Below are 24,185 nucleotides of genomic sequence, written 5' to 3' on the forward strand. Positions count from 1 at the left end.
TAGCCTTCAGATTAGTTTTTTCTACTACCGATAATCAAAACAACTGCCTGATGGAAATAAAATTTGGGTTTAAAAAGTAACTCACACATTATCTTCAAAATGAGAATAGGAAAAATACTATGAGAAGGAAACAAGTGTATACAGTAAACCAATATCAGTCTTCTGAAATGTGGTTATTTTCTATATAAAATAAAACAACCAGCATTTGGAAATATATTTATTGAAATAAAACTATAGTGTATATATACTCTTAACTAAAACCAGTTTCTTTTCATGATGATTCTTTCTAATGTGCACCAAATTAGAAAGCAGTAAAAACACCAGCAGATGGCTCAGAGTGGTTGAAATAAACCTTTTCTCCTCAGGTCACCGATACAGAATTGTAATGAAAATTATATTTTTTACACTTAGCACCCCTGCTTAGGACACCATAAGCACAAAATATTGCCTAACCTTGCTTTATTTGCTACAGAAGCAACAGTAAGCTAGCAATAAGAAGTAGCTTATGCCTGTACACTGGTTTACACACTTTTGCAATTTTTGAGGATTATCAAGAAGGTTTGATCTTGTCTTATAATTATAATCCTGTCAAATTACATTTAAATATGATATACAGAATTTTACTTTGTACTTAGTATTATCCAAAACCTAATGTTACAGACCTCTTAAAAAATAACATAACTTAGGCAAAAGCAGATTTAAAAAGTACAATAAAAATTCTTATAACCTACTTAGAAATATCAGGTATGGGTTTAGGAATTAGATAGCCTAATATTTCCCATGATTCTTACCATTTCCTTTTTGTTGTGAGATTGTTGCTTGAAGTAAGAAAATACTATCTGAATTTATAAGACTCCTTTTATTCAAAAGAAAAATTTAGGACTATCTTATATATGATACTACAGTATCCTAACAGTATCTTTTGTGAATACTAATTCTAGGTAACATTAACTGAGCACCCCCTTCATACCAGGCACTCTGCTTAGTGCTTCAAATTTAATCCTCACAACAGCTCTCTGAGGTAGGTAATATTATTGAGCCCATTTTGTAAGAGAGGGCTTCAAATTGAGGTTCATGGAAGGCAAAAGATTCCTCTGGAAACATTTATACCCTGCTCTTCTCGAACTCCTCATTAGACTGTGAGCTCCTTGAGGAGGGGGCGTTCTCTTACTTTATCTCAGGGCACATACCGGTGCTGATGGAGAGAGGAAAGAGGAGAGGAGGAAGTTAGAGAAGACCCTGTGACTAGTGTCATGACAGGGGGCAGTAGCTAGACTAGCAGATGAATGGCAAGACCAAGTGTAATCATGCTTCGAACAAGCTAAGAGAAAAATCACATTTGTAAGGACATTAGAGTATGGAAACACTTCCGCAAAAATGATAGAGCACTACGAGAATTAAGTGTCCAAACTCACATCTAATTTCCCTGGGATTAAATCTAGTTAATTAGTGCCAATTTTATTATTTATTATGATGTATACTGTTGAAGACCTAGGAGTTTTTATTATGTTAGGCTCATTCCTTTGACCTAATGTAAACCTCCAGCAGCTTCTTATTTCACCTTAATGTTTCTTTTCAACTCACTTGTATCTCTGAAAGGAAAAAATTATGGAGGGGAAACCATGGAAATTGCTTAAATTTCTCTGAGGCAGAGGACTTCATGGTCTGAATTTCTGGTATTTGTGGGTCAGTCAAAATAACTAATTAGAACTTAAAAGTAGTCTTTTGGGTTATTTAAATCTTTTCTGCTTTATTCTCTTGGTAAATGAGATCAGGAATAGTGATTTGATTAAATCACATTCGTTGCCTATAAAAATGTTAACTTTCTTTATCATTGCAACTTTGGGCTTCCCAAAGGCCACCAGCATCCTGAAGAAGACAGAGCCACATAAGAGCCATTTTCCTGCTCCTGCCCTATTCAGTCCCTACTTTTATTTGCAGAGTTCACAATTTAGCACAAAGGTCTATTGAACTATTTAAGCTCACTTTGACTGTGTCCTGAAGTCCTCAGTGAAAATAGTTTATCCTAAATTGGGCCAAAGGAGATAAAAATCAGTCAAAGTGAAAAGAAATAACTTCATGTTGTTTATATTGCCAAATTACGTAGAGGAAAACAACTTTGACAAAAAAAAAAAAAAAAGGCAAGTGTTCAGTATTTTTTTCCACCTCTAAAAAGTGCCTTTCTTTTATGCACATTAAAGCAAACATAAAAAGGACTGATTCAGTGCTCCACTTTGTGAGGAAAATAGCCTGGAGCTACTTTAGCTCCCCGCTAAGCCTTTGGTAACCATCAGAACTGTATTTCCATAGTTGCAAAACTGACTGTAAGTGAAAGTGTGTTTAATCATCTGTGTGTTTCCAATTTGCTTGCATAGGTGAAAGCACTTGTGACAGGGCCGGGCGCATAGGTGGTGCACAACTGATAGCAGTAGCAACAGAGCAGCTCAGATGGCGTCCTCCACCCCTGAGACAAAGAAGGCAGCGGCAAAGAGAGGGATTCTGTTATGTTAGGGAACTCAGTCTGTCCAGGAAAACTAAATAGGGACTTCAATCAAGTCTGAAAGTGAACATTCATAAAGTTTCAGGAGCACCCCCCCCCGGAATCCTCCAATCTTACCTTTTCAACTTGTTTTGAAACAAAATAATTTAGAAAATATTTTTTAACGCAAAGAGCAGTCTTTTACTTCAAGTTCCCTAAGTTAGGCTACTTTGACTTATTTAGGGTTGGAGGAGGTACACAAAATGCCTGACTTATCACTGTTTGAGTGTATTTTATAACATAGCTCAGAAAACCAGGCTGTGCTCAATTAAAAGGCAAAACAAAATGTAGCTGACAGGATTGAACCAGCGAGGAATTAACATAGGTTTATAATAGATGTTAATATTCATTGATAACTCACGCTATGTGACCAGTTAAAACCTTTTTAGCATTTAATCTTACAAAAACCATTTGGTCATCAAAGGAACTAAAATGTTTTTGTGTTTTCTGAGTCCTGAAAGATTTTGGTACACCTACCAAAAATAAAAGTTTTTCTTTATAAACATATTCTAATATATTCAATAAACCATTTCACATGAAAATACAGAAAAATAAAAATTTAAGCAAAATACAAACTCTGATGCACAAGAAAAAGGCTGAGTGGGAGAAATGGAAAAGTATTAATTTTAACATGGACTTTACTGCCACCAGCCATATCTCCTTTGGTATGAGGTCTGTGGGTAAGAAAATTCCAACTTAATCACATTCAAATACGTAAATATTAGTTGTATCTTCAGGCTTCTAGTCACATGTTTAATGAAGCATAATATGATAGAGTGAAACTGCTTCAATTTCAGGAGAACATTGTTATGAAGAAGAGACCTAGGAACCTTAGGACAGTACTTGCCATTTAATGCAGCGAAATGAACTCGACTTTTTGGTTTACTTAATTACAGAGTCTTACCATCAAAAATAGATTCTCTAACTTAAAAAAAAATACTTTCTTTGGTAATACTTGATGACGTTTCTAATCAGAGCCCATAAAAGCTCTTTAGAAAATAAAACAATACTTCAAGATGCAGATATAAAATTCTCAAAAGAATCGTCATTTAAAAACACACAGCTTCCATCCTGTTTCTGTTCACATCAAAAAGCAGGTTGTCTCTACGCAGTCTCTGTAGCTCCAAGGAATTCCATTTCGACAGCAGCTTTTGGTGCTTGGGCCGATCCACTCTTCTTTCGGAATTCTGCCGCAATTTCTTCAAACGACTTTCCTTTGGTTTCTGGAACTTTGAAAAATGTAAACAGAGTAAAGGCTAGGACCACTCCAGCAAAAAGGAAGAACACATAAGGTCCACAGAAGTCCTGCAGAGAGAATAAACACAGAGTTCTAATTTGCAGCTGTTCGACATTATCTCCTGTTCAGTAAATATGCACAATCTTAGGCTGCTTACCGCAATGTATGGGAAACACAGAGCTACAATGAAATTGCAGGTCCAGTTGCTGAATGCAGCTATTGCCAAAGCAGCAGGCCGTGGTCCTTGACTGAAAAACTCAGCCACTATGAACCAGGGGATGGGGCCTGGCCCAATTTCAAAGAAACTGACAAAAAGGAAGATGGCTGTCATGCTCACGTAACTCATCCAAGCCAGTTTATTCTGGGGAAAAAACAAAACAAAAACAACAGCGGAACTGGGATCATTGGCTGCTTCTTCCTTCAGCTAAGTAGACTCTCACTGAATTCAGAGGCGACATAGCTCTCTTCCTGATGTGTTTATGTTCAATTAAGTATAAGTTTTTCTAGTCGGAGACAAGTTTATTCTAGTCGGAGTCATCCTTAAATCTGTTGAGCTCCGTTATAGGAAATCCTCTGGATTAGGATTTTATATGACTCTTAGTCACTCTTCTTTTTCCTGTGAAAGAGGCAAGGCAAGGCAAAGATCCAGTGACCTTTGCTTCTACTCATACCAAAGTTGCTAGACAGCATGCATGACCCCTCTTGAAGTATTCGATGAGAGTGCTAGGCTGGAGAGGTCCAAGTATTTGCCCAAGGTCACACAGGCAGCCAAGTGGCAGAGCCAGCATTAGAACCCTGTTGGGGCTGACCCCAGAGCCTGTGTTCTGACCATTTTGCTGCACTGCCTCCTTGCCTAACAAGTGCAGTTTACTTGCTCATGTTCAGTCTTTACATCCAAAAAACTAGTTCCTTTTTTCTTTACATTTCTCCTTTGTTTTATATGCTGTTCCTCTGGCTTTATTTCATAAGTCAATCTCAGATGTTTTTGACATACAAAGCACTTTAACCTGGAGCGCAAAAGTGCTGTCATATGGTAACCAAAAATCTCAGCGCAGCACCAAACTCACCAGTAGCATAAGTCCCACTGACATGAAGATGGCACAGAGAAACATCCCACTCATTCCGATTAGAAACAGAGAGCGTCGCCCTGCCTTCTCCACAAGGAATACCTAGGAAAGTTTAAAAAAAATATTGACTTTATACTTAAATAGTTTTACTTCCAAAGAGGTCATTTTAATTTACACACCTGGAAGAAAGCAGTTCTATTATCTCATTTTATACATGTGGAATTGAGGAGGGAAGGGACTCTTGCTCGAGGTGGCAGAGCTGGTCTCAGTAAACAGAGGTAACTAACAAATACCTGTTTCATGTAGTCACAGTGATTTGAACAGGCCCTCCTAGAGACAGAACCATAGCATTACCACCATTCTACGATGGTCACTTTGGATACAATATTACAAGGCTGTACATCTTGGATCTCTCCCTATGGATTTCCTATACATTTAAAATATGAAGGTCCTACATAAAAAATGACACTAATTTCTCTTTTGATAATTATCCTAAGTTATAAATACAAGGGTTTGTGCACTGCAGAAACTTTAAACAGTAAAACCGTTGAGGTGTCAACTGTTCTCATCCAACCTTCTCACTACTAGTAAAGTCAAAGTATGACCACTCACCTAGCGACATATGGAATTTGATCACTTGACCAAAATAGTCAGGTCTGCATTTTTCTAGTGTGTCTAAATGCACCTGCTGCTGGGAGTGAACTATCCATTTGAAAAGATAAGATTTTAAAGCAAAAAGTTAGAGTGCTTTCTTAACCTAATTCAGGAGATATGTCACTGATTCCTTTGGGTCTGTGGACCTTTGCATTCATGGTTAAGGGTTACAATCAGCCAAGACCAGAGTGTGTTGCATAGATGCTTGATCCTTGGAATACTGCCGAGTTTGCTGAGTCACACATCAAAAATTACCTGTCATAATTTCTCACTTCAGAGGGTAAATCAGCGAGGCTCATAAATCTGTCAGTAAATCAATAGCAATCCAATACACTTAGTATAGTGAGCTTTGGCTCTGAAAACTTCTGAGAAGCATTTCTTTTCATCAACAGTAAAAGCCCCTTAACTCAGAGGCATTTTATATCCGAGTTTCAAATCACTTTGGAATGATAAACAAACAGCTGACATTTAATTATTGAAAAGGAAGTAGGAAAAACAAGCCTTCCTCAAGTTCATGAAGTTTTTCTATATATTTTGACTCTTTAATTACGACTTTCAAAGCTGGCTTGATGACATCATGTCAAACTACCAAGAAAACAGAAGCATTTCTTCAGGAATAAGGGCTTTTATTATATCTGTTATTTTCTGTTTCTGAACAATTATTATTAATGGGATAATAAACTCTAAAACTACATGCCTTGAAAATTGAGTTGAATCCCCTGCTCGAGGCCCGGTGAGTGCTCAGGAGGAGTACGACAGGGTGAGACCTGGTCAGTGGCTGGAGATGTCTGCCTGACCATAACCCTTGTCTCTGCCTCAGACAGTGTGCGTCACTCAGATCCTGGATGCCCACCTGGAGTTTGGTAGCCACTGCTTCTCCCCTAGACACATCTGCCTCCCTGTTCCCTCCACGTTTCTTCCTGTTTTGTTTTCTCTCTTGAGATTACAGGCTCCCTTCTACTGGCCCATGGGTGTGGAAGGAATTCTGGGATGTGGAACACAATTCAGCATGGAGTTAGGAGAGTCTCTCTCTTTTCCCAAATACTCATTGAGAAAAAAAACATTATGTTCTTTTCAAGTTAGTAAAACATTAATATATTATCAGTGCATATTCCTATTTGCATGTCTTTATTTGAAAGGATTCACAGAATTTGGTAACATTGGTTAATTTGGGGGAGAGAAACTGGGTGACTGAGGGATTATCCTTTTTGTACACTCTGAATTTTATTTTATTTTCATTTTGAATTTTAAAACAACTTTTCAAAAATAAATATAATTAAAAATTTTAAATGTTGTCTGTAGTCCTGGAGGGTTAATTAGACAGCTAATTAAGAGATGATTTTTTTTATTATATCACTCACTTGCTCAAAAACTTACAGAATAAAAGGATGAACTCTAAAAATGTATGTTCAAAATAATCAAGGCACTGTTTTCAGAACAACTTCTCCCACTCCAGTGGGGTAGGGGAGGGGAAGCAAAAGTGAAATTCTACAGTAGTTTCCTTTTATGCATTTTTAGAGTTTGGGTCACCCAATCTTGACAACTTGATGCTTTACATAGCAAATCCTGTTACATAGAAAATATTTTAATCATAGTCTGTATATTTAAAAAATATGTGGAAGTAGGATTTGTAAAAAATATTAGGAGACAAAAGAATATGAGTAGTCCATTGGACAGCGTCCCAGGCCTTCACTGAGTTAGAGGGGCCTTTTGACTTGAACAGGCGTGGTTTCTAAAGGCACGTCTACAGAACCACTGGTGTTTCCTTGTTATCTGTTCTTCCTCCTCTTTCCAAGGTCTGGCACTGTTTAATGTGGTCTGGACAAACCTGCCTTTTGATCTAGGTAGCCGGGCTGTAATTTATTGACCACCCTAAGGTAATAGTTAAAAGTCCATGTGCAGAGAATGAAAAACAAGTGACTAGAGTATATTGACTATAGCATTGTAACCAAAATTGAAAAGCACAAGCTTTTTGAATATCCTGCATTCAAAGATAAAAATAAGCCCCATTACCCTCATTTTAGAGTGAATTAAATTAGTTAAGAAGTTTTGGGGGTTTTTTTGGGTGTTTGTTTACTTTAATTCTTAGATTGTTATATTAAGTATCATTGTTGTCAAGACATTGAATCATTCATTATAGAAGGTATTTGGTCTTAAGAAGAGTATATGAACTCTTCCCCTTATTGGGGAAAAAAAAAGACATTTCAAAAATATATAACATTTGACTTTTCAAAAAAATAACATTTCAAAATTAAGAATAACTTTTCAAGCTCTACACATCTACTCCATCCTCATGATATCACACACACGCTTATGCATCACCAGAATCCGTAGCCTTGTAAGCTACCTGGAAGCTCTGCCCAAAGGCCTAATGTTGTAGGAATTTGCTGAGTCTGTTTAACTTTGCTAGAGGCTTAGATAACTACTAGAGGGGACCTTGTTTATTTATTTTAAAAAATGTTTTCCTCAAGACATCAGGATAAAAAAAGAATTTCGGCCATGGGAGGAGAGGAACCTGGGTAGAAGACCCAATATTGATAGAAATAACAAGCTGTCAACCAATCCCAAGAGGCTTAAGTACAGAGCAAAGGAGAAGGAACCCAGGATTTACACCAGGAAAAGGTCCTCTCTGCCCCCAAGTGAATTATTAATTCACATATGAGTGACTAAATGGCATCCTGGCAGATGGGGACAGCCAGTGATCCACTGGCTCAGTTAGCCTAATCTCAGTACAGTGGGTGGTTATTCACATACAGGACTCTTCTTGAGACCCACTTAGTTCTACACACCAAGTACACGTGGACAATAAGTCACTGATCACTTTTAGATCACAGGTTTTTTTCCTCCCAATTTCTGGACTGAGGAACAAGCAGAGTGTTTATCTAGGGTGTTTACTTACAGAGACAACAGTGAAAACTGTGTTGACGACACCAACTCCAATGGTTGCATAAACAGGTTGGCTGATTCCAGCCGTCTGAAAAATGCTGGTTGAGTAGTAAAAGATCTGCAAAGTAATAATAGTTTAGCCTTAATCAAGAAGCCTAGCACTGATGGCTTTAAAGCAAGAGATATTTTACATTGTTTATTTTCAGTTGTTTCTGTGGGACTGTGGTCTCTAGAACTCACTAAAAATTTTATCTGCCTTCTCCTTCCAAGAAAGGAGAAACTACAATCTTTCTTTAGTGGTTTTTGGTTTTTTCCAGGAAGATTAGCCCTGAGCTAACATCTGCTGCCAATCCTCCTCTTTTTGCTGAGGAAGACTGGCGCTGAGCTAACATCCGTGCCCATCTTCCTCTACTTTATATGTGGGACGCCTACCACAGCATGCAGTGCTATGTCCGCACCCGGGATCCGAACTGGCAAACCCCGGGCTGCCGAAGCAGAACCTGCGCACTTAACCACTGAGCCACTGGGCCGGCCCCTCTTCAGTGTTTAAAGCTTCTGATTGCTTAGAAATTCTCCTTATATTTAGCTGAGAACTCCGCTTCTGTGTTTTCCGTCTCTTTTTAAAAAATTTAGATTTTCTGGGGGCCAGCCTAGTGGCGTAGTGGTTAAGTTCATGCACTCTGCTTCGGCAGCCCAGGGTTCACTGGTTCTGATCTCAGGTGTGGAGCTACGCACCACTCGTCAAGCCATGCTGTGGCAGGCATCCTGCATATAAAAGGCAGGAAGATGGGCACATACGTTAGTTCAGGGCCAATCTTTCTCAGTAAAAAGAGGAGGATTGGTGATGGATGTTAGCTCAGGGCTAATCTTCCTTAAAAACAAAAAAGGAAAAAGAAATTTAAAATTCCTGTTAAAGTATAAAAATACATAGGGGCCATCCCTGTGGTGTAGTGGTTAAGTTTGGCACACTCTGCTTTGGTGGCCCAGGTTCTCAGGTTCGGATACTGGGTGCAGACCTACACCACTTGTCAGCCATGCTATGGTGGTGACCCACGTACAAAGTGGAGGAAGATTGGCACAGATGTTAGCTCAGGGTGAATCTTCCTCAGCAAAAAACAAAACAAAACAGAAAAAGGACAAAACATACAAAACAGTACACATAAGAGTACAGATCAATTAATTTTCACAAACTGAACACATCTGTGTAATCAGGACCCAGATGAAGACATAAATCATTTCTTGCCCTCCAGAAGCCCCCTAAATGTGCCCCTATTTTCCCAAGGAACCTCTTCCAACTTCTACCATTGTAGATAAATTTTGCCTGGTCTTGTACCTAATATAACTGGAACTGCATAATGTGTTTATTATTTTGTATCTGGTTTCAACAGTACCTTTGTGAGAATCATCCATATTGTTGTGTGTATTTGTAGATTATTCATTACCATTGATATATAGTATTCTATTAATACACCACAATTTAGTTCTACTAAACTATTCTATTAATGGGTATTTAGGTGGTTGCTATTTAGAGTGATTATGAATAGTGCTGCTGTGAACATTCTAGTACAATCATTTTGGTGAAGTATGTACACATTTCTACCTAGGAATAGAATTGCTGGACCAGAGTGTATGCATATGCTCAGTTTTGATAGATACTGCCAACCAGTTTTTCAAAGAAATTGTGTCAAATTACGCTCTCACCAGGGTGTATACGAGTTCTGATTGCTATTGCACTTAATCCAAAATTTTCCACTAATCTCGGTGGAGATGGAGAAATCTGGTTTACAACCTCACCAATAGCCTTTATTAGTTAGCTATGGTTTTAGGTTTATAATAGTCTTTTAGGTCATTCTGTTGTTCTGCCGTCCTCTGTCATTCCTTCCCCACATAGCATGTCCTCTTGCTGGCACCTCTTCCTGCAGACAGGTCTGATGCAGGAGGATGTGCAGACTGTGCTCAGTGAGAAGTGGCTTATGCACATTGCACATTAGGCCACATTTTTAGGCTGCCTAACAGCCTCAGGTTCAACATTTCCTGGATGCCTCTAAGTCAGGCAGTGGGATGGAAGCTAAGGCAGGGAGGTTCGGAGAGGTTAAGTTTTGTGCCATGGGATATACAGACAGAGCTGAGAAAGGGGATATGAATTTGGTCTCTGAGCCCCCAAATTATATAGAGTATTCGATAGAAATGAACATCAGGAACTCCTTAAAGGAGGATGGAGACCACAGCAGATCAGTATTCAGCTTATGGAGTGAAGGTCAGTTCTCCTTTTCCTTCAACTAATGGGAATTACATTCTTTGCTTCCCCCAAGTCTCTACCCATCCATCAGTAACCCCCAGAGTATCCCTTACGGGTCTGGGATTGGCTCGGTATAGATGAAGCCCAAGTCACATTGTTAACAGCAAAGAAAGGGGATAAGTGATTTTCATTATCTAGTTTCTTAATAAATACTTAATTTTTTATTCTAGTAGCTAATTGCCCGTAGAACAATATTAGTCAGCATTATGCAAGGATTTCAGTTAAAACCTAAATGCTAGCTAATTTAATACTCACTATGTTTTTCAGTCATGTCTTATCTACTGCCCTCACTCAGCAATATCATGCCAGTTCACTCCATTGTTTATTTTGTATACTCTCTCCCCAAATACAGTGAAAGTTTCTTGGATGGCAGGAAACTTCTTTGCACCTGGCTGTCTGGTACTTCATCTAAATGGAGGGAACTATGGATTTCGTTTGCCGAGGCTATCAGAAATTTTAAATTTGACACTCAACTCTACAATTCCCTTGTAATTTAGTTTTTTTGGTATAATTATTCTCCTTTCCTCTCTTTTGTATTTATGACTTTTGCCTTTTTGCCTTCATCTTAATAGACGTACAATACCATTGGTTGTTGACATTTTTAAAAATTGTAAGCTAATTTTAGAAAGCGGTTGAGGCAAAACAAAGAAAATTAATGCTCACTCAATGTGTCTGTTGTAGTAAAATGTGATGTCAACATTTTAAAATGTCTTTTAGCTGTTTAGACTTATACCCCTTTCCTTCTCTGTCTTAGTTTACTTTGCTCTCAAAAGTTAGGGAGTGTCCTTAAACTTACCCCATTGATTCCAGAAAATTGCTGAGCCAGGTGTAGCATTAACGCCACTAGGATAGGCTGTCGGTAACTGGAATTGGTGAAGAGCTGAAGTATGGAGACTTTCTGCTCACTTGATGCTTCTTCCTTTTCTTTTCTCATCTCAGTGATGTCTTTGGTGACATCAGCACCTCCTCTGAGTCTTTTCAAACCTGTGCCCCAAAATGATCAGGTTGTCACAACTCAGGTCAAAACAAAAATAAATTTATTTTCATATGTTAATGAAAGAACTGCAGTTCTGCATAGCCCTTTCTACTACTTAATAGCATGTGTGTTGGGAATTCTTTTTTGTTAAATTGAATCCTGCTTTTTTATTTTAAAAAACGCAGAACATTTGGCTTCATGTCATGACAAAGAAAACTGTGAACCTCATTATCGTTGAAGCGCAGCACTGGGAGAACTCTTTTAGAAGCCTCTGGTTGAGTCCATTACCCTGCATGTGGGTTTACAATTTGGGTTCAAGTGTATGTTTATGGGTGCAAAATGGCATGGACCAGTCATATGAAAGTGATCTTGCACATTCTTCTTGCATGGAATCACTGACTTCGTTTGGAAAGTACTGGTACCAACTTCACAAGTAACCATTCTTGTACACTGTTGGTTCCAAAACAATAGGAAAAAAGTAAAGTCACGTACAGACTTACTTTTACTTGCTTTGACTTCCTCATCCAACTTAATGTAAAGGTATCTGGGGCTTTCTGGACAGAAGAAGAGCATTAGAGACTGGAGGACAGCTGGCACCGCAGACAGGCCAAGAAGGATGTGCCACAGCTTCTGATTGCCCAGGATAAAGTCAAGACCAACAATCTGAAAAGGCAGGGAGGAAGCGTATCAACTGCACAACAATTTGGATCTGTCTTCTGCAACAGTGTGTTGAAAAAGCACATTGACTATTTAATAGTAGTCCCTGACAACTTTCATTCAAACATGCACAAGATGGAAACTGTTACTAGTGTCTCTCACCTTAACTAAATTAGGGACAATTTGTTTTACAAAGAATTCACCTAGGTTTGTTTTCATCAACTTCAATGGGACATTTAGGATGGGAAGCAATCAAACTTTTAAGAACACATTTGATATCTAAAGCAACACCAAAAATATGCATAACTTTGTACCTTTGTTAAAAATTTCCTCTTAGGTTACCCAGAGCTTAAATAGAATGGGATTTCATAGACAGAACAATTCCTCTGATGAGAACCAGCTTTGTCATCCCTATCTCAGTGGTTTATAGACTATTATCTGGATAGTCATAGCTCTGGGTTCCGAGGACCCCCTCTGAGACCATAGGATAGCAGGAAAGGATAGAGCCAGCTGAACAAGAACTGCTATGGTGATCATTTACATATTAAATTTCTGAGTAAGATGCCCAAAACAAAGGAAACCCAGACAGCCAAAAATCTGAAGTTTCTTATTCCTTGAAATCTAAATGGAATAATTTAATTCTAGAATAGCTCCAGAAGTTCAAGACTTGGCTTGCCAGGTCACCACCAGTGCCTCCTCCACCACAATTCCAAGGGGGGAAAGTGAGGAGTGGAGTAGTCACTTAGTTTTGAGCTAAAATGCCTATGTCTCTACACGACCTCCACTCCCATTAGTGGTACTGGTGGAACTAGTTTTTTTCCTCTGTCTTGATCTACAGTGAGAATGGACAGTCAAGGAGGGAGAAGTTGGGAAAAGTAAAGGATAGGAGCTTTTACCTGACTAATGAGAATGCCCGTGACAATGGCCAGCTGGTGAAGAGTACCGATGGCACCTCTGAGTGTGGTTGGAGCAACTTCACCAATGTACATTGGAACCAAGCCTGAAATTAGCCCTGCGTAACACATGAACATAAATGTTAAAGTGCAGCCAGGACTATCTCAGTAACAATAATTTGGTTTAAATATAGTCAGTATCCTGACTGAAAGTCCCTTCCTGAGTCTTTTGGAAGGAAGAGCCCTTGTCCACAGCCAAAGACACAGTTTATGCAAAGAATATTTGTTGATAAGACTCCAGATAAAGTTGTAGTTGGATGTACGAATAGAGAGAAATGGTTAGTCATATATTTGACAATTATTCATAGCATTGTCTTATTTAGTTAAAAAAAATCCATGTTAATATTGAGTTTATATCATATTGCCTTAAGTTGTCTTGAGAAAAGAGACTGAAGAATGCTTTAATAATATTCTTTAAAAAAATCCTTATCTAGACTCATGGGATTAAAGGAAATTGGAACATATCGAGGCCACCTCTTGACTTGATAGAGGCGAGAAACGACTTACCCAAGGTCACAGTGGGATACAGAGCACAAGAACTCCAAGCCCTATCTGAGTTTCCACAACGTGGAGGTGCCTCAAGATCACTGTGAGAGTTCGAGCTGGGGAGGAGGGTGTGGAGAGGAGGAAGGGGTTAAGGAACTCAGGCAGTCTTCCTCCAATTACTCCAGCCAGAACAACCTAGTTTCTTCTTTATTCTCTCCAAATAATAGCCTTCAGAAAATATTTTATTTGAATAAAGACTTGTGGTACTTAAAGGAATACAAAAAGCTGAAAAGCACTAGGCAATTCTGCCTTCTATAGCTTTCCTAAATGCAGATGTAATCAGTCATCTTGGAAATGGTGGAGTACCCAGCCATCTGCTGAGTGCGTAAAAAGGTCAAAGACTATCAGCAAACAAGGCTGAATGCAATGTTTGCTATTTTCTTAAGAATTTTAAAATAAGATTTGTCAGAGGCTTCCTCTTAGAGACACTGCCTGCCTATCAAATGGAAATGAAGGGTCTTTGTGTAAAAGATGCTTTTGGGAACTGTAATGATTCAAATTGTTCTTAATATCTCACATGAACATTTGCATGGTTGATACGGCACCTGAATTTCTGCTGACTTTTGCATGTGACTCTAATGTGTGCTCTGTTAATCTTAAGTAAGAAAAAACCCCCATTTTTTGGGCCCTATTCCAGGCTGTACTATCTTTGTGTAATACCTACAATTATACCTCTAGAACAGAATTATGTAGATAAGCTCACAGGTCTGAAGTCAAATTGTATTTCCTATAATTTTTAGCAAGTTTAATGCTCAGAATAGGACCAGACATAATTTTAAACGATGGAGGATACAAGTTACTTGGTTATGCTAGTAATGGGTTGCTCTACAATATGTTTATAGCATTTCTTTTCAACTTTACCAAAAACATTTTGTATTTTTTTCCTTACTGTATTTTTTCTTTCTTTTGGTGAGGAAGATTTGCCCTGAGCTAACACCTGTTGCCAATCTTCCTTTTTTTTTTTTCGCTTGAGGAAGATTTGCCCTGAGCTAACATCTGTGCTGATCTTCCTCTATTTTGTGTGTGGGGTGCCTCCACAGCATGGCTGATGAGTGGAGTAGGTCCGCAGCCAGCTCTGAACCTGTGAACCAGGGCCACTGAAGTGGAACGCATGGAAGTTTAACCACTCAGTCATGGGGCCGGCCCCCTTACTGTATTTTAAAAATTAGAAAAGAAGGAAGAAAGAAAGATTTGGACCTCTTTGATAGCGTTATTATTCGCATTTTACAGAAGAAGAGGAAACTGAGGCTCATATTCAATTATTATAGGCCAGACAGGGACAGTGCTGGAATTGATTCACTGCGAATCCAAGGCCTTTCCACATGTGGGTTGACTTTTCACCTTGATAGAACTATCTTGCTTTTCAGTTATTTATTTGTGTTAACATTGAAAATACTGAAAAGAGACATTTAATTAGGTAATTTTAGACTTTTGTTTCAACTGATCCTCCAGCGATTCACCAGGCTGGTAGAGGAGCCGTGGGGAGCTCAGGGTGGGCAACGCTGAGCCGGAGAAGGCAGCTCAAGGGAGAGGTGAGGCCATTGAAGATGCAGGGAATTATAGTCTTTCCTCTTTGCAGGGAAAGGTGTTATACATATTTTATACACCGTTTTTGTGCCCTCATTCTTCCTCTCCCAACTCCAGTGGATATTAGTTTCAAATGTGGCTACAATTTGGGACAGTGGGTTAAAACCGTGACCCAGAACCATCTGAATCAGAGCATTACTGGCACTGAGAAAAGATTTGACCATTTTAGAGACTGAGCGATCCTCCCTTTGTTCAGGCATTTGCTGATTAGTTGCTTGGGAAAGTTAAAAAATCTGTTTCCAAGAACTAGTGATTCCAGTTATTCAGATGTGAGGGTCATGGGAGGAGAATGCTTCCTCTATTCTGCCCTTGTCTACCAGCTGCTTCTGCCTGATTTCCTCTCCCTATGGTCACCGTCATTTTAACGCTTCACCCAGCCACGTCTGGAATCACACAGGGCTGGGGAATGTGGTCTGAGAGATGGGCCGAGTGTTAAGGTCTTTCCAGATAGGAGAGACAGAGACGTAAGCAGCCAGGTGGGGCCATAAGGGCCCAGTTCAGGGTTCTGGAGGCAGCAGTCTTCCACTGTCTACTGAATGACAGCACTAATAACAGCTGGCATTCCTGGGCAGTTTACTGTAGTCAGATTCAATGCTGAACATTTTACATGCATTTTCACAAGACCTATGAGGTAGATGTTATTATCCTCTTCATTTAATAGATGAGGAAACTGAGAGTTAAATAATTTGTCCGAGGTCATACAACTAAAAATGATGTCATTGCCATGGACAAGAACATAGCTTCACAACTCCCGTTTGCTGGTCTCAAATCTCCCCTGCTCAGGACTTCAACTTTGTGCTATTGCCTTTCCCTTTTATGATGTCACCTTAGGCTTAAAAAATTCCCTGCATGTTACTGTTCTACCTTTAGAATAAATTTCAGACAAATGTGTGTGTGTGTGCAACTTACCACAGTAAAGTCCTGATATGCCTCTTCCTGAAATTATAAGAATGTGAGATGGTCCCAATTTCGAAAACCCCATCAAGAGAGCTCCAACTATTGAGAAAATGTTTGCTACCAACATGGCTTTGATTCTGAAATTTTAAAAAGCAAGGATTATAAATTCAGCATTGAAACTTGGTAAAATTATTTGCTTCCAGAGAATGCTGAGATTTTTACCTGAGAGTGATTATTTTAATTTTGCTGAAACAGCTAGCTGGAGAATCTTAAACCATGCTTGCTACTTTGATTTATCTACAGACTAAAACATTAACAATAAGTAATATTTATAATGAGAGAATCTGGTTTGCATGCACCTGATCTCCACGTTTTGATAGAGATGATTTGATTGTGGCGATGACTAGTTTGATTTAAGCTAACACTTCTGACACTTTTTCAAATAGTTAACCAATTAAGTTTTCTCCAAGTTGATTGTTTTAAAGAATAATTGCCTGGTGATAGCTAAATTCAATTCTGTAGTTGTAACCTATGACACCCTGTTTCTTTTTTTTTCCCTTTAATGGTACAGGTTTTTAGTTGATGTAGATCATGACAGAAACCTTCAAAGTTAAATTTCCTTTAGTATGAATTATTTGGAAGTATGTTAAAAAATACTTTTAGTTTGAACTTTATCATAGAAAATTATAATTATTCTTCCTTTTACATTGTATGCCAGCATATTTCCAGAATCTAGGAATTAATGTCAACCAATGTAAAATACATAATAAAGCTTACAATAGCAGGAAAAACATTTTCAAAATTAATCATATGAAAAATTGACATTTTCAGATATCTGATATTTTTATTCCTATTAAATGGGAAAGTGAGGTACACAAAAACCTTTAAAGTTTAGTAGATGATGATAAGGCCAATAAAAGAATCTGAGTGGATAGGTGTGGAAATGTTTGTGCCATAAAGAAATGTAAGCATTTCAATATTTCAAACTTTAATAGGTGAATGTTTTCTAAGCAAGTATTATTAACACCCAACAGGTTTTTTTTCTGGAGAGTAAAACTATATAATCATACTGCAGTGATTGCCCAACAATCATGAGGTAGGCTGAGTAATCCTCCCCCACTCTCCCACCCACCTCTCTCAGAGTCCACATCCTGATCCTCAGACCCTGGGAATATGTTACTTTATATGGCCAAAGGGATTTTGCAGACGTGATTAAGGTAAGGATTTTAAGATGAAGAGATTATCCTGGGTTATCCAGGTGGGCTCACTACTGTACTCACAAGTATCCTTATAAAAGGAGGGCAGAAGAGAAGGTGATATGATGATAGAAGTGGTGATTAGAGTAATGTGCTTTGAAGATGAAGGAAGGGGCCACAAGCCAAGGAATATGAGTAGCTACTGGAAGCTCGAAAAGGACAAGGAAATGGATTCTTCGCTCAGTTCCTCCAGAAGGAAAGACACCTTGACTTCACCTAAGTGAAACTAAATTTGGTCTTCTGATCTCCAAGACAGTAAAAAATGACTTTGTGTTGTTTTAGCCACTAAGTTTGTGGTAATTCATTAGAGCAGTAATAGGAAACTAATATATGGAAATTAGAACAATCCAAAGGCAGGGAAAAGGAGCTTCAGAGCTGCAGAGTAGAAAAAGACAGTGGTGTTTCTTTGTGAAGTGCTTTTTCTCTACACAAGGACAGAGGGCAGGCAGATTCAAAAATTTACCCACAAGAAATTGTTACTAGCTAGGTAAGAGTGTATTCTGTTAGGGGAGAAAAAGATAAAAAGTCTTAAAAGAGATAGCCTGAAAGTATTTTTGATGCAAGATTGCTCTGAAGTCACTCTTCCTTACCATTGATGGATGCCAGAGCACTTTATACAACTTAAAGGATTTTTACTTCTGCTCAGACTTGAGAAATGGCCAAGAATAAATCAGCCAAAACCACGTGAAATGGCTGAATCAGGGAGAAATAAATATATTTCTAAGTTTATTTCTTTAAATCTTGCTCTAAATACTCCTGTTAGCATAGGCTTCGTCATTGTTGTCAACATCATCATCATTGTCAGCATCATCATCAAAGTAAGGCTACATTCTCTGCCTGCTCACTGTGTGTCAGGCAGTGCTCAAAACCCTTTTTATTCATTCTCATTTATTTCTGACAATAATGCTGTGAGGTAGCAATTATTTTTTCCCATATTGCAGAGGGGGGAAACATCTTAGAGAACCGAGGTACCTTGCTAATTTTCACCCAGCTATTAAGTGACAGAGCTGGGACTTGATCTGTGTGAAACCAAGGTTAATGCTTCATTTTAGTGAGTTCCATTTTTGATATGAAAGAAGGAACACATTCAAGGCAAGCTGTGTATACCTTCCTTGACTCATGTTAGCGTGGATTGCACAGGCCATGATCTCCTGCCACTGTACCCTTGTGATTAAATTGTAAGTACACAGCCTCTGAAACAATTGACCTTGAGAGCCCAAATCTGCAAAATAGTGGCCGCAGCCATCTATTGACTGTTACACAATTACAAGGAAAGACTTTTTTTTAAAGCAATAATAGAAAAATACATATTTATTTTTAACTGGTGGAGCACTGATGCTGGCAATAAGGCAAATCGTGTCATTTCTCAGCAGTTCTCCTTAGGAAAATAGTTTTATGGGAGACACTGAACTCTTTTGTCCTAATATTGAAGTTAAAATTATTAATTTTATGGCTGTTTTTCAAGGAAGATTATTTTTCTACTGAGAGCTGGAAGCAGCCTCACTTTTAGTTTACTGTAAGTTATTTGATAAATGGTCATTTAACATTGTTTTGGGGTGTGACCATTGTTGATGCTAATCCTAAGACTTGAGAGGGCATGCATCCTGTTTCCGTCACTAGGACACTAACTAAATATTTTAGAGTAAATCACTGGACCTGTCAGAAACTCATCTATAAATGAAGGGCAACAAAGGCTTAAATTTTTTTTCTTCAGGGATGAGAAGAAGTATAAAACATTAGTACCTGCTAAAAGAATTGGTTTGTCCATATTTTAAAATTAAATTAAATTTTGCTTAATTTTATTTATTTTAGAAATAATCTAGAAAAATTTCCAGTTACTGCTTAAACCAATTTGATACAAGTTAAAAGGATTTTTAAATTTTTTAAATGATTAAAGTCATTTATGAACTCTCTAATTTATGGATTCTGATAGAAAGTTTAGCTAAACACAGTAAGTTGATAAAAATGTGAGGAACTGACTATTCTCTTTTATGGTAGAGGAAAGTTCCTTTCAAATAAGAACAAGAATAAAATTTGGGTTACCATGCTACCCATTACTTAAGAAAATTTCTTACAGTCTTATTACATAAAACCTTTAGTACAAGAGGAAGAAGTTTTCAGAATTCTAATAACCAGAGAGACAAAATTATAATTTAAAGTAGGAATTTAAAAAAATAAATGAGTTGTAATCTAGAATTACTAAGATAGTTGCCTATATTGTTTACATCTTTAAGGGTTTTTACATTTTCTAAATTTTCCATAGTTGCACATTTTTATCATCAGAAAAAAGGTAATTAATAAATAAAAGGTGGATTCAAAGAGTGGAAAATAAATCTATTATTTATTAATAATCATTTGATTTTCTGATTTTATTTCTTCTTTATGGTGGTGGTGGGGGATCCCAAGAACTTTAGTGTGTTACATGACTAAGTGAAATTTGAGTGTAAAGGAATTATGTTGATGTTTTTATCCAAAACGCCTAAAAGAAACCAGAGTATAGAAATGGAGACAGCACTGGCTTCATCTCTGGCTGGAGCTTTCTGACAGTAGTAGCAGCAGCTGGAAACCTCATGCCGTACTAGGCAACTGGAAGTTGGGGGTATTGACTTGACCTTAGGACTTGACTGATCCAAATGCCAAATTCTAATTTGAAAATGAAAAACTGGATGTCTGAGAAATGGAGTGATTTGGTAACGCAAACAGTGGACTCCCAGGTTAAAAATTCCACTCTTGACTCTTACGTTGAGTTCCTGAGCTAACCATTTGTGTACTGGATTCTTAGTATGTTTTATAACTTAAAAAGCTAGAAAATCAAATCAGATCTAGAAATACACACCAAACTCACTTTTTCTGTAAATCCGTCCACAAATAAGTGGTTTGTTGCAACAGCCTTCTCCATTATTTGGTCCAACACAAAGCTAACGCATAAGATCATAAATTGAAAAAAACAACTCTGTTCCACTAAAGAAAAGACAATTTCTTTCTAAACAAATTCTTACAAACCTAAAGTTTCTGTGTTTATGTATATTTATGAAATTTGCCTACCTTCCAAGCCGGTCCCCAAGCCACCCACCAAAGAATGATGCGAACATTCCACCAACTGCAAAGCTGGACACAGACAGGGACCACAACATGATGATGTGGCTGGCAGATGCCATAGCCTCTTCCTCAGCCGAAGAAGTTGGTGTTGGAGTCCTTAGGGATGGGACTGTGGGCAGTTCCTTCGTACTGTTGATAGCATAGTTATTAATAGCTTTTCGGTCATCCAGTGGAACACCCAAAACGTGTCTATAATGGGATATTATTACCTGAAGAAATAAAATAAAGAAACATAGCTCCAACATTTATAACATTCTACATATTTTTTTGTTTGTTTTTCCTTTAAAATGTTTGTTAGGTGTTTAAACACAATCATCCCAACTACATGTGTTATACGCATACAAACACACATAGATTTATTTACATTTGACCATATCCTATAAAACAGAGGTTACAAATTCCAGTGCCAACCGGAACCAGGCAGGAACAAAGAAGTGAAGAAGTAAAGAAGAACTTTGATGACTAGACAACTGAAATACTGTCTCTGCTATTGAGGATACAACAGTGAGTGGGTAGGATTATGGCCCTGAAGAGCATTTGCCCCATCTAAAGGAGGAAGCTGCAAATGTGAGACTAGTGTTGCATGACCTTTAATTTTTAAAGAGAAGCCAGAACTCTATCTAGGTTTTTATGTAAAATTCTTCAAGTTTCAAATGTTGGAAACTATTCAAATTGAAAATGTTCTCCAGGCTAAAAAAATATTTTCACATCAGTGTTACCCCTGCAAAGCAGGATTTAAATTGACTTATATAAATATTTTGATAGAAGCATAAAAGTGGATATAAGAAAAAAGATTGGGAAGGATAAGATGAGGCCAAAAATAAAGTTAGTATACAAAAGTCAAACACTAGGTGCTGTATCCTTGCTGGAAGTGAACTATAAGTTTAGCAATAAACTTCCTAGCAGCCAGTGCAAAGCGGGAAAACAATCATGCATATTGATGAATTCCAAAGATAAAAACAACTCAGGTTTTTTTGGAGAAGGTATTGAGATCTGAAGAAAGGTTCTTCTGTGGATCCTCACAGAGTTCAGTGTGTAATAGAATAAACAACGTTCAAAGCTAAATTTCACAGAGCCATATTTTATAATGCGTTTCAGTAGAGGCAAAGATCATACTACAGTATAATGGAGTAAAGGCACATCCTTCAGGCTATCTTCCTTCCGTTTCATTCCTCTAAATAATGATTTGGTCTTTATTCAGTGGCAGTCCTTCTGGGAGGACCTCTGACTAGGACCTGGAATGTAGCTGCTCTGGGTCATCAGCCATGGGCAAAGCCCTATGTGGTAAAGTCAGCCAAGTGAGGAGAGAACTGACATCCTCTTACGATAAGAGAAGTCTGACCAAGGCATTTGCCTCATTGGAAGGCCGCTCTATATGGATAATATGCGTAGAAAAAAGCCTGGAAGGAAATACCTAAAAGGTTCTCAGCAGTTTGCTCTATGTGGTAGAATAATTATGGGTGATTTTTTAAAATACTTTCTGCAACAGGCATGGGTAGTTTTCTTAATCATAAAAAACTGTGATTTTAAAATACTCTATAGTAATTCCAAATGTCATTCCACTAATAAAAACAAATGGGCCTGAATGACTATTCTTACATAATGGTGTTTAAGCAGCTCTTTAAACACAGAAGGAAGGGGCTCTAGAGAGGGCACTGAGCCAGGTGCCAGTGGGGGAGTCTCTGTTTTCAGGTCTGGCTCTAGGACTTGGAGTGGAGGACAGGAAACTGCATGTTAATTTTCCCTCTAAGACTGGAGAGGATGGTTTAAATAAGGATTTGAAAAGGTCTTCCACAGAAAGAGGTGAGGCTCTCCCGACTCCAAATTATGGTGATGTTGAGCCAAATTTCAGGAAGCCTGGTAAATTGACACATGTGGTCATCACCCACAGAAAAAAGATGTGACCCCCAGCATTATTCTCTAAATCTGTCAGCCTTGGCGAGGCCTGCCACACTCGTGATGACGTGTGGTGCCTCATCATCTTTTGGCTCAAAGAGCAACCCTTTTCAGGTGATGGACTGTGGCCAACACACATTCACACTCTGCGGTATCTTAACATTTTCTTTGGAGTTCAGTGTTGTGAGAGAAGCTGATGAAACATGATGGATTCCTAGAAGGCACCCAACAAATGTGTGTACCTTCACCTTATGCCAGCCTTCCCCCCAGCTTCTCTCCTCTCTCTCTCTCTCCTTTATTCACTAAACGCTTTATTGAACACCTGCTTTACACCAATCATGGTGCTTGGCACTGCTGATAGGAAGAGGAACAGGACATTAATCCTTTCCTAAAAGACCTGACAGTCTGAGTTAGAGCAGAGAGAGTGAAGTCCTGATTCCCTCACTTAGATGCTGTGGCAGCTGAGAAAAATGACATCCCTCTCCTCTCTGTTCACTGGATTCCAGAGTAGAGATGCATAAAATAAATGAGAAAGATATTAATTATTTGATATTTTGAAAAATACCCATTCAAATAGTCATGGAGAAAATCCAAACTTTTTTGGACTTCTTGACTATTATTTAAAAGTTTTATATTATTTGCCTTTGAATCACCTGTGGGAGACAGGAATAGGGATGGAGTAGAATCTCTTTAGTGTTAAGGCTGCTAAAGTTTCTATTCTGGTCTAGAAATGGGCATAATGAGGTTGTTTTGAGGGTCAGACTGAGGAGAGCATGTGTTAAAGTGCCTGACGCCCAGTGAGTTGGGGCTCGGAAATATTTGTACCCAGAATGGAATATACTCTTCTATTGTTTCCTTTTATTTTCTGGCATTTTTCATTCATGTATGGCTGGGATCTCTGAATGAATGGTGCAAACTTCTCTTACGCTTTGTAAAAAAAAATCCTTAGGTACGTGGTGCCCTGGCTGGAATTTTCTGTGAGCTCAGCGAACAGCAGAGTCAGAGATCAAGAATTATTTATTGCCCTTTCTTTTCCTGTGAGGTTTATTAAATGAAGAGTCAAGCCCAGGTTATCAGCTTTGGAATCACGCACGTGGTACCTGACAGAATGCTGGGACTACCTCGTCGTGTTCCCTATCTGGGCACACTTTATCTCTCTGTAAGAGGAACAGAGATCTTTCTGTCACTGACGGAAATTACCAAAAAGAGAACTTGTCCATGTTCCACTTGCCTCTTGAGGTGCATTGATCACACCAATGTCATATCCAAACTGGAAGGAACCCAGCACGGCAGTGAAGACAGTGAACGCCAAGGTCCCAGTGACCTGTGGAGAATGAAACACAGGGCTGGGAAACACCAGGCAGTTTCAGTTACTCACCATCCCATCAGCCTGCAGCTTGGATTTCTGACAGGCTCCACAGGCTGGTTCTTGCTCCTTGATAGTCATCCACAGTGTGCCCTATGCTCCTAGCAGGGGTCAGTCATGTGGCAACGTGAGCACATTTCCTCATTCTCCCTCCACCTGCCCCCACTGCTAAAGCTGAAAAAAGTTGGGGACAGCTTCTTCCAGAGGAGGAACCAAAGATCTTTATATATATAGATATATGTATATAATTCAAAATTAGGACTGAGAACT

The 24,185-nt window shown here is 38.4% G+C and overlaps 1 protein-coding gene across 1 annotated transcript in view; it reads right to left on the reverse strand.

The window, feature by feature from the left end:
* Window positions 1-204: 204 nt before the first annotated feature.
* The window catches only part of SLC2A2 (solute carrier family 2 member 2), a 30,906-nt gene continuing 6,925 nt past the window's right edge, over window positions 205-24,185 (reverse strand). The window contains exons 2-11 of the mRNA XM_008512895.2: window positions 23,781-23,873; window positions 20,600-20,862; window positions 16,311-16,435; window positions 13,212-13,327; window positions 12,159-12,321; window positions 11,479-11,666; window positions 8,397-8,501; window positions 4,844-4,945; window positions 3,934-4,137; window positions 205-3,844 (exon numbers count right to left, since the gene is read on the reverse strand). Coding sequence (XP_008511117.2) covers window positions 3,644-3,844; window positions 3,934-4,137; window positions 4,844-4,945; window positions 8,397-8,501; window positions 11,479-11,666; window positions 12,159-12,321; window positions 13,212-13,327; window positions 16,311-16,435; window positions 20,600-20,862; window positions 23,781-23,873 — 1,560 coding nt within the window. The 3' untranslated portion in view covers window positions 205-3,643. The remainder of the gene's footprint in view (window positions 3,845-3,933; window positions 4,138-4,843; window positions 4,946-8,396; window positions 8,502-11,478; window positions 11,667-12,158; window positions 12,322-13,211; window positions 13,328-16,310; window positions 16,436-20,599; window positions 20,863-23,780; window positions 23,874-24,185) is intronic.

The sequence above is a fragment of the Equus przewalskii genome, chromosome 18 (genome assembly GCF_037783145.1).
Source record: "Equus przewalskii isolate Varuska chromosome 18, EquPr2, whole genome shotgun sequence".
NCBI lineage: Eukaryota > Metazoa > Chordata > Mammalia > Perissodactyla > Equidae > Equus > Equus przewalskii.